The sequence below is a fragment of the Cyprinodon tularosa genome, unplaced genomic scaffold (genome assembly GCF_016077235.1).
Source record: "Cyprinodon tularosa strain WSP-4 unplaced genomic scaffold, ASM1607723v1 ctg12, whole genome shotgun sequence".
NCBI lineage: Eukaryota > Metazoa > Chordata > Actinopteri > Cyprinodontiformes > Cyprinodontidae > Cyprinodon > Cyprinodon tularosa.
In genome coordinates, this window is record NW_024038003.1 from 2,658,320 (window position 1) to 2,669,074 (window position 10,755).

Genomic DNA, 10,755 nt, shown 5'->3' on the forward strand with positions numbered 1-10,755 from the left:
ATGTAGAAAAGAAAACTTTTTGTTTGTTAACAATGTGTACGCTTGTGTTTTTGAACAACTGACCTGTGTAACTGCCCTTCAAAAGATTATCTATTGTTTTATTGTATTGTAACAAAATAATTCAATTAGACATTACCCACACACACAACGGACATGTATCATCTTTTTCTGATACATCCATAGCAGTATAGCATGTATAACAGTAGCCACCCTCTTTGTGAACTTAAAATACTGCAAGAGCCTTGTCTAAACTTGTTGCTCGTCATTACATCCATCTACGGCCTGGGATTAGAGGTAGGTCATGGTACAGAAAAGTAAACAAAGAACACATTGCTATGATTGGAATTTATCTCCTCAGGTCAATCCTTAAAAGCCCCTTCTTTTTAAACTTTTTTTTTTTCTTATTTTATCTTTAAAATCTACTTGCTAAGTTAAGAGACCACATTACTTTGTGCCCATCAAGCCTCTAAACAATTAATCTTAGGCTGTGCAGTTTAGCAATGGTGCATAACAGGATACAGCTGCTTTAGATTAATATCACCATGGAGACCGGCTTGCTAAAACTGAGATACATGGGTTTCTCCTGACACTGCAATGACAAACAAATAAGAGGTTAAAATAGGGTGTAGAGATGCTTCTATTCTTCAGAGACTGAAAGGGCGTGAAACGTCATCTGCAAAGTCTAAGTTTTTGCTGCCATCTCCTGGCAGCATTTTATTATCTGATAGTAGCCTGTCTGATTTAACCGCTTGTAAACTGGCCTTTCAATAAAGTAAGAACTACATTAAACCAAAGCCCATTTAAGCTTCAAACATATTAAAGGGGGTGAGAGTAAATGACAAAAAGTGTTTGGATTTTATCTTTATTTGAATGCAACATGTTCTGTAGTTTAGTCTAACAATGTTGTAGGAGCATTAAATTCCTCAAACCAACAATAAGTTCAGCTTTTATAATATTTCTCAAGTTTGAATAAAGCAAACATGGCTGCATTCCTGTTTGATGAAATACAATTTGGTGTTCCCCATTCTAAGACAGTTTGTAGCATAACAGTGTTTTATTCTAACACAAAAAAGAGCTTAGAAGAACAAATGGTTCTTCTAAGCCAGCTAGCAGTCATTGCTGTCACAGATTGTCCTCTTCTGGTAGTTTGGTGAGAACCTTCGCCCCTTCTGCTGTGATGACTACCGTGTGTTCAAACTGAGCTGACCTGTGTGATCAAACCCAAACACAAGTTTAAGAAAACAAAAGAAAACAAAGATTAAAGAGAAAAAAAATAGTTATCAGTTTTATATATGCAAGGGGTATGGAGAGTATGAAAATGAAGAGTTTTGTAGCCACAAAAGCTGATTTCTCAAGGGAACTCATTAAAAAGGATAAGGATGAGGCTGGGCTTGCAAAAATACTATAGCCCCATTTTCACAACCAGTTACCATTTTCGCCAAAGTCCTGAATCGATTCAATTTTGATTCATTCAGTTCTAAATCGATTGATTTCGATTCGATCGTTTTTACAATAATGAAAGTGGTTCAACTGTGTTTCAAAATACTCATGTTTTATTTTTTTCTGTCATATTAAACACAAAGTGCAAACTTGTAAATCGGACAGTCTAAACCTGAGATGTGAACAAAACTGTCTCAAAAGTGCAAACTTGTTTGTGAAAAGTGAAAAAGTGAAGCCTCACTCGAGCAAGCAGACGTGACACAGCGGGGACACAGCAGACATGCATGGGCTGCATTATCTCCACTGCCCAAACCATATTTGCAGCGTTGTCTGTAACAACTACAGGGTGTTTGCTGGTCAGCCCCCATTTGTTAATGTCAACCTATTGGCTATATTTGCAGCTTTCTGGCTTGAAGTAATCTTGAATGCATCTTTCCTGCTCATTTTATTGTGAACATCACCCACGTCACTACAAAATTTATCGACCTCATTCCCTAGATTTTGATTTTGCAAAAATGTAAAGGAATCGATTTTTTTTATCCAGACCTATAACCGAGACACTGAACTGGACCTTGCCAGACACAACCGAACCACGCTAAATCTATTACTAGTTCAACAGTAGGGCTCGGGACGGTTCAGCTGTGGCTCGGTTTTCCTGATAACAAAACAGAGCATGAAAAGACCGTGTCATCTCATATTTACAGTCAGCTGACTCATTTCGCGAGTTTTATGGCATGTCCTTCACAATTCATAGATCCCTTCACCTGTTTACAATACAAATTTCTTCTCAGCTTATTAACAATGGCAATCAAAAGGGCGTTGTGCAACCTGGGATTATGCCAAGACCGACGCTCTCATTAAAATTTGGGTGAAGCTAACCAGGCACTTAAGTTCCTGAATATTATGGGCGCAGCTATTTTTCTTAGTGTAATTCCTGCCTTGGGAGCTAAAAGTACCAGTTTCAGAGGCGTAATGAAAATGTGGCATAAGAAATGTAAACATTTCTTGGCTAACATATCCAACTGGCAAAAACATCAAGCCTAGTTTCAAGGGTTTTCTCATCTTTGTATTATTAGTTCCCTTAATTTTGTAAATACTAACTACATTTCAGTCATGTTAATTATTTCTGATACTACACATGCATGTTTTTAGATTAGTATAGTTAAATTCTAATATTTCCGAACTACCATATGACACATTATGTTTGACCGTTCTCTAAATCAATCAATATATGTTAAAGAATTTTGTTTTCACAGTGGAACCTTTGGCATTTTTGTTTGTTTGTTTTAAAAAGCAAAGTCTGCCCCAAGTTTAATAACCACAAAATACAACTATATTAAGTCATTTTGCAAATAAGAAACCAATGGGAGCAATGATGGATTAACTTCTTACAAACTGATCACATTATTAAGTGGGACGTTTTAACTGCAATCACATGGAAAGCAATTTAAACCAAACCCTGAACCATTTCTATTGCATATATATATATATATATATATATATATATATATATATTTTTTTTTTTTTTTATGTAATATCAACATTTTTTTAGCACAAACATTTGCAGATTTACAAAGTACCTTTTTACAGATTGGTAACTAACTCCAGCAAAAATGTAACCAGCAGATCAAACCTCTTTCCTAAGTGACTTCAATTAATTTAGCTTCAGTGGCATTAGGCGCTACAGTTACTTCTTAAAGTAATTCCTACCTTTTATCATCGACCGACACAGCGGTCCACTTGTCTTTCAAAATTCTAAACTCTGGAGATCCCTCCATCACTATAGGCTCTAAAAAGAAATAACCAAACATTAATCACTGATATTTCAATGCAGAAAGAAAAACTATAAAGTATCTTACCTATTGTGAAAGCCATCCCTTCATCCATGGTTATGTCATTATCGTTAGCTGAAATTAAAAGCACTCTTTATCATACAGAATCCATATAAGCCTATATAAAGTTAACTTGTCAGGAACCGTTGTTCAATCTAAATGGAGGCAGCATGCGTTTGTTGGAATGGATCTGCCTGATCAAGTAAACATTTCAGACTCAAAAATTTGCTTTTATCCACAAGTCATGCAAGTCTAAACTTAAGTACATTTGAAAGGGTTTATTCTGTTATTATTTTAACTATTAGCCAGAAAAAACTAGAGACATTTTATTAGAGAAAAAAAGCCTTTACTCTTAATTGTTTGTCCTACTCTTAATAAAGAAATACTCTCCAGTTCTTATGAAAGATTCTAAGAGCATTTTCATCCATTCCTTTGAAATCTATTTTGATCTTACCTAATGAGATTGTCATTATTTAATAAATATTAGACTCTGAGTTGTTGTTTATCTAGGATTTCAAGAACATGCCTGATCAAAAATTTAAGATCAGTTTTAAAAAATGCCAAGAATTCACATTTTACTGTTGGATCCTAAAATTTTAAGTAAAGCTTCCAAATGCAAAAAGAAGAAATGAGAGGAGAAAAAAAAGTAAAAATTCAAAAGCAATTTATTGTTAACAACCATCCAGTTGAAACTCTTCATGTGCTCATTAAGTTTAAGAAGACAACTTTTAAAAGCCCATATTTTCACAAAAATGTAAATTTGTTGTATTTTTCTGCCAGGTATCCCCACTATCATGATTTCCAGATAATTCTCTTTAAACGTGGTCGAATGGTTGAGCTGCATAAGCACGGCCTCTTGCAGCGTGCTATTGCTGCAACGATCCTGTGGGTTACGGTACACTGAGCAAGAGGATACAACTGGCTATTAAGATACAAGAGGATCCTCAGATAAATATCACACTGATGCCAACTGCAGTCCCATTATCCATCAGATGGCACCTATAAGTTTAGGGTTTAAGAAACGTCTTGAAAGGCCTTGTCTCCTTTAATTGCGATGATTTCCCCGTTTGGGGTTAGTACAAGAGCTAAATACCATCGACAGTCCATCATTACTGGACATCAGTAATGATCAGTGATGTATCTGGTATGAAAAGGAGGTCCCACCTGATTACGGCACAGTGGCGGCCATGGATTACACTCAACTTTTTCCTTTTTTGTCTCATTTCTTATTTCTGCATTCAGACATTTTTTCTTCTGGTCTTGTTTTTTTATTTTTTTATTGTATATAAGCCACTGCCTAAAGAACTTAGCCACATTACTCCAGTTGAAGACCAACTTACCATGGTGCCATATCTCAGGATGGCAATGAAAGAAAGAGCCTATTCCATGTCCAATGAAATATGGACACACTTGAAAGCCTTTAGGATGGGCTATTTCACTGTGGAAATACAACAGATTGAATATAAATCAGTGTGTGGGAATGGTGAGGAAGATAAAAAATGTAGAATGAAAACAGGATCGTATGAAATTCTATACCTGATAGTGTTTCCTATGACACAAAGCTGTGCACCTGGTTTGCAGACAGCAATGGCCTCATCTCTGCAACGCCTGGCAGTCTCTACTAGCTGCTGGCCAACCTCATCCACCTGACCAATCAAGAAGGTTTCTGAGGTATCGCCGTGGTAACCATCCAAATAAACCTATTTCAAATAGGCTGAGATAAGTGATGTGATCTTTGTTGCTGACATTTGCAGAATTTTTTTTCATTCCTAAATGCATAAAGTTGCATAAACCTACTGTGACGTCAATGTTGATAATATCACCATCTTCAAGTTTGCGGCTGCAGATCGTAGAGATGACAAAAGATGAGACTTTAGTTGTATGACCTTATTACATAAGCATATCATGGAGGTTTGTAATATTAATTGGGTTATGATTCCTGTTTGTTTTTTTGTTGTTTTTTTTTAAGATTTAAAATTAGGAGGTTTGTAATATTAATTGGGTTATGATTCCTATTTGTTTTTTGTTGTTGCTTTTTTTAAGATTTAAAATTAGGAAAACAATGTATTTGGTGAAAAGATAATTGAGCAAACAGACAGTTTATAGTTTTACCAAATAAATTTAGGGATTTCTTGAAACCTTAGTGCATTTCACTAATAAAAATTAGTTTCTTTGTGTGTTCTGTTTATGTTTGAGTACTGAATCTTCACATTTACCTGTCAGGTATGCCATGACACACCACATTATTTACAGATGTACAGACAGACTTGGGAAAACCTCCATATCCAAGAGGGGAGGGGTAAGCATTGTGCCTGATAGTCTCTTGGTGCACAATGAAGTCGATTTCCTCTGTTGTCATACCCACCTGAAAGCCAAAAATAATATAGCTGTTGTTGTTTAGATTAAGATGACACACAGGGAAGAAAAAAAAACCCTTCTCGAAATGTGTTATTCCTACTTTCAGACTGCCTCCAGCAAGTAGCAATATGTGTCTGGCGAGCTGGCATGCTCTAGCTAGGCCTTCAATCTGCTCTTTGTTCTTGATCTCGATGTAGTCTGGCCATTCAGGAACCAGCCCAGTGCTGACATAGTCAGGCTGCACGATGTGCTTGTTTCAAAAAGACGATGAGAGGACAGAGAGGTCATGGTAGGACACACATTTCCATGTAAATGAACTTTAAAAAAGTCTTTTAAATGGTTGGAAACTGAAGAAAAAGAAGTTTGTAAGTCATTCCAATATAAATAAATATTGCAAATAAGTAGACACCATCTAGGTTTACACATAAGAATATGTCAACCTGCTGCTTGTTCTCTTTAAATTAAACTCTATAACTAATATGACTTATACCTTTAAAAAGCACCAGTGCAGCTGCAATAGTTATAACAAAACAATCCATGGCTAAACTAAGAATCATTTTCCAAAGTGTAGCTGTACCTTAGGCACTGCGTAGGCTGGCCGAACAGTAGCTGGACGAACCACATTATGAGAGCTTTTCCACTTCCTCCAGAAAAAGGTACGTTGTTGCTCACACAAAAGATCAGTTGGTCCAACACAGATACCCAAAGATGAAACTCTTCGGAGGAAACGACCAAGTCCTAAAAAAGGCATTCATAAAAAGGCTCATATTTCTTTGTTATATTAAACATGATTTCATGTTGTTAGACTTTGGAGACTCCTATTCCTATGTGCTTTCTTTACTTGTTTCAGTTACTCTGTGTAATGAGTGACAGCTGCAAAACACAGATTATACAAAACACAGATAGAGTACCTTACAAAAAGATTTATTTCCCTTCAACATTTTTGTTTAATTTTTTTGTGATGAAACTAAAAGCTGCCATCTGTTCTCATATGATTGTGTTAGGCTTCAACAAAGGAGTTAACAATTTCAAAGTGAAAGGAAAACAATCCAGAGATTTCACATTTTTTTTAATGAGTAACAATCGTAAAGGTGTTACCCTTCCTATCAGTGGTTTCTTAAAGATTTTTCACTGATATTACAATTTTGTTGCTTAATATCTGTACCGGTGCTGCCAATTCACAGACAAGAATTTCAGTTTTTCTGAACAGTGAGTTCATCATAAGTCTGATTGGATGGAGCATCTCTGTAAACGTTTATTTTCCAAGTTTTGCTAAATATTATCATATTAAATAGAACCGAATTGAATTTAATCTAGTCTTGACTATGACCTTACCTGCTTGTAGGAGCTATTTCTCCATTTTCAGTTAAATCTTAGAATTTAGATTATTTAGTTTGATTTGTTATTTAGAATATGTTTTTGGTTAGTGATTCACTTAATTAGTTATTTAATTTTAGCTTGGGATGTTGGTGTTTCACAGTTTAAAAAGGTAGTTCTTCAGTAGCTCATTATGCACGTGGCTGGTCATATGGTTTTTTACCAGTTTTCAGTCAGTCAATCAAAGAACAGGTACAGGAATCAAAGTGAGAGCAATAGTATAATCCTGTGAAGCCTGTTTGTCTGAACGGAGAAAAGAAGCAAGCAAAGAACTGAATTTTGACCACTTTGTGATCTTTTTGGACTGTGTAAGCCAGAATCCACAGTGCATCAGGTGGCTATTTGAGTTACATTCACCTTTTGCTTTAATCAGCTTTAAGACTTAAGTTTTTTTATTTTTATTTTTTTACAAATAGTCACCACGCTGCTGTTGCAGTGTCAACTTCAACACTGGTGTGTGTGTGTGTGTGTGTGTGTTTGTGTATATATACTTATTTATTTATTTATTTTTTTGGAGTGTCTAACAAGTTGCCCAGCAGGACTAACAGTAATAGGATTTCCCTTATCTAAAATTAGTATATTTGAAATCAATTCTATTAACAATCCTTAAGTATAAGTTTAGAAAGTATACCGCACAATGTACTTTTTGTCTACTTTAAGTATTACTAAAGTAATACTTCTTCGAACTAAATTGGGACATTTTTAAGTTTGCTAAAGTATAATTAAAGTATACTTTAGCAAACGATAAAGTACACAATAGTATAGTCAAGTATACTGACTATACAATTGTTTAGTATATGAGATATAGTTTAGAATAAGTAAACTCTAAGTGTACTGCCTGATTTTAAGCATGAAATCAGTGCACTTTTAGTATACTTGAATAAACTACTTTTTGCTAAGGGATGGTTCATAATTACAGACAAACTGACCACCTTTAGGTGCTAGCACCATGTAAAAGATTTGAAAGTAGACATATATAACTGTGCAAAAACTTTCGCGTGCATGGGGCATTGTATTAAGATTTACTCATTGGTTGCTATATTACTTTACATGCATTACTGATTTTTTTATGCATTTAAGCTTCACTTAGACAAATTGGTTTCTTCAGTATTTAAAAAATAAATACCAGTTGGGGGGATCCTTCCAATTAGCCCTGGGACAGTTTCACACAGGAAGGCTTTTTCATATCATTAATTAATTAATGTGCATCATTTTACGTTGGTCTGTAACATGAACAATAAAACTCGGACTAAAGCAGAGTTCGTAGCTTAACAAAATATAAAGTGTTTTTTTAGTGTGACAGCTTTTCCAGGCAGCAGTTTGGTTTGTTAAAATACAGCACTTGTTAAATGTCACCTATTTGGCATAAATAATGACTACAAATACAGATAAAAACTGGCTAAATAAATGTTTTCAGTATTAATTGTTCAGGGGTGACCATGCTAACTAATATAACAATTCAACCGTCTCCTTAAAACTTTGACTTTAGATTTTCTATCATTAATTTAATCAAACTCGCTGATGTTAAGACTCAGACTAGGCCTAATGGCGCTGAAATAACCCAAATTACCTTTCCTGCATGAAAGCCCAACAGGGCAGCGAGCAACAACGGCAGCCATTAAATACCCTATGTTCTGTTGTGGTCACATGGTCGGAGAGTATTTGGTCACGTGACCCGGAAACTTAAACTCTGCGGGTCACGTGTGAGGAGGAGGCCTTTACTATAGTGGTTTATGAAGTTTTTTTTATGTGTCTGGAATCTGTTATTTATGGTTTAGTGTGGAAGAATTTACTGTCTACTTTAACACAATTTTAAACTCACACTGAAATACATTTATTTAAAAAAAATTCAATTGTATATTACCTACGTTTTTGTCTTAGTATAAAAAAGCCATAAATCAACGTGGCAAAAAAAAAAAAAAATGAAATAAAATTCCTCACTGACACAAGAAGATGTAAGCAAATTAGATATTCCACTCTCATCCAACATTGCAGTCATCAATAGTCCAAAACTGCTTATTACCAAGGACGCCTGGCATATGGCTTAGATTCAAAGTTTGGTTTTTACACATTTTATGCATAGTTTTATATGCAGTTTTTATCTGATCAGAAGTATTTTGTACTTCAGTGCCATTGTCTGCACAGTTACTGGACTGTTACTGTCCATATTTTTTTTCTCTCACCTCCACTGTGTTAATCACTCAGCTTTTTTACTACCTTTTATTAGAAGTCTATTAATTTTCTTAATGTGTTTAATATGGTATGAATTGGTCCTAGGCTTCTCCTTTTGTTCTTCCTGTCAGCTTTAACCAACATCAACATTCTTAAAGAACACATTTTCTTCTTCCTGCTTCTCCAGTTCTGTCAGTTAAGACTGGTTAAACGCAGTGATGTTGTTCCTGTGGTTTCCAAGGGAGGCCAATAAAGCTCATGCCAGTTTTTTTAAACCCTGTCTCACAAGGATTTTGCCCCTTTCTAGGATCCTCTATTGAACATTATGAAGGAGTGCCATATGTGACAAAACCTGGCATAAACCCTAACCCATAACCAAAACCTTCAAAGTAGCAATACCTTTGTTATAAACTCATGTTGACAGTAGCAAAAATTACTAAGTAGACAGAAGGAAATATGCAGGTACATACAAGACTAGATAGTAGGCTATTTAAAAAAAAAATTTGAAGCTAAGTTATTCAGCAGAAGATAAAAACTAAATTCCAAATGTTAAATATACTGTGTGATTATATCTGGGTTATTATGCAGGAGCTTTGTATATCATTAGTAGAACGGATGGTTCAACAGAGTCTAACATCAGCAGTTAAACACAGAGGAGGTAATGTGATTGTCTGGGGATGTTTTGTAGGATTTAGAGTCTATGATTTATTACAAAGTAAGGGTCCCTCTGAGCCAAAGCGCCTACCACAGCATTCTGCAGCTGTATGCAATACCCTCTGGTATCCATCTAGTTGGTCAGAGGTTCATCTTATAGCAATATAATGACCCAAAACATAAGTCCAAGCATTGTCAGAACTACTTTGGGGGAAAATAGCTGTATTGCCCTGCAATGGGCTGCAAACAAGCCCAGGATGTACCTTGTCACTGTTGCACATATTGCTCCTGTGTAGGGCTGCAACAAACAATTATTTTGCAAATCGTTTAATCTATTAATTATGTTTTTCATTCATTGGTTAATAATCAGATAGTCAAAGGTTCCTTAAAGAAGTTTCACCTTTAGAAACTATAATGTTTCCAATTTAGGGGGTCTGGATAGAGCGTATTGAGAGACGGACCCTTTTTTCTTATCTTAAATGCAAAATGTTTACTTTTTTTTACAATTTTGTTATAATTGCTGCTCAATGTGGGTTGATGTGTCAGCTAAAGGCATGTTTTAGACCCTCTATACTCAAGTTAGGAATTAATCGATTACTAAATTAGTTGATGATTATTTTATTAATCGATTAATCATGATTAATCCGATTAATCATTTCAACCCTAGTAATAATCTAACAAGCCATGTGGGATCAGTGTGTCCCATACCATAGAGTGCTTAAAATAGATGACATTCACTCTATTTTTAAGCAAAGTTACATAACACAGCCCCTGGTCAGTCAAACAGTGAAAATACAGGAGTGGGTCACAGCTTTATCAGTGAAAACAAACATTTGTGATATCACTTGTGAGCACACAGCTGCAGTCTGGAAAGATACACTTTTGCAACTTGTTCAAAAGATAACAAACCCCCCAAAATAAG

At 35.3% G+C, this 10,755-nt stretch overlaps 1 protein-coding gene across 1 annotated transcript; it reads right to left on the reverse strand.

Moving 5' to 3' along the window:
* Positions 1-848: 848 nt before the first annotated feature.
* Positions 849-8,668, reverse strand: metap1d (methionyl aminopeptidase type 1D (mitochondrial)). The gene is made up of 10 exons (XM_038271122.1): positions 8,578-8,668; positions 6,208-6,368; positions 5,731-5,880; positions 5,489-5,637; positions 5,070-5,112; positions 4,809-4,972; positions 4,613-4,710; positions 3,300-3,347; positions 3,151-3,229; positions 849-1,207 (listed from the first exon to the last, which is right to left on the reverse strand). Exons 1-10 carry the CDS (start codon positions 8,624-8,626, stop codon positions 1,123-1,125), a joined length of 1,026 nt encoding a protein of 341 aa, XP_038127050.1. The 5' UTR covers positions 8,627-8,668; the 3' UTR covers positions 849-1,122.
* Positions 8,669-10,755: the final 2,087 nt, after the last annotated feature.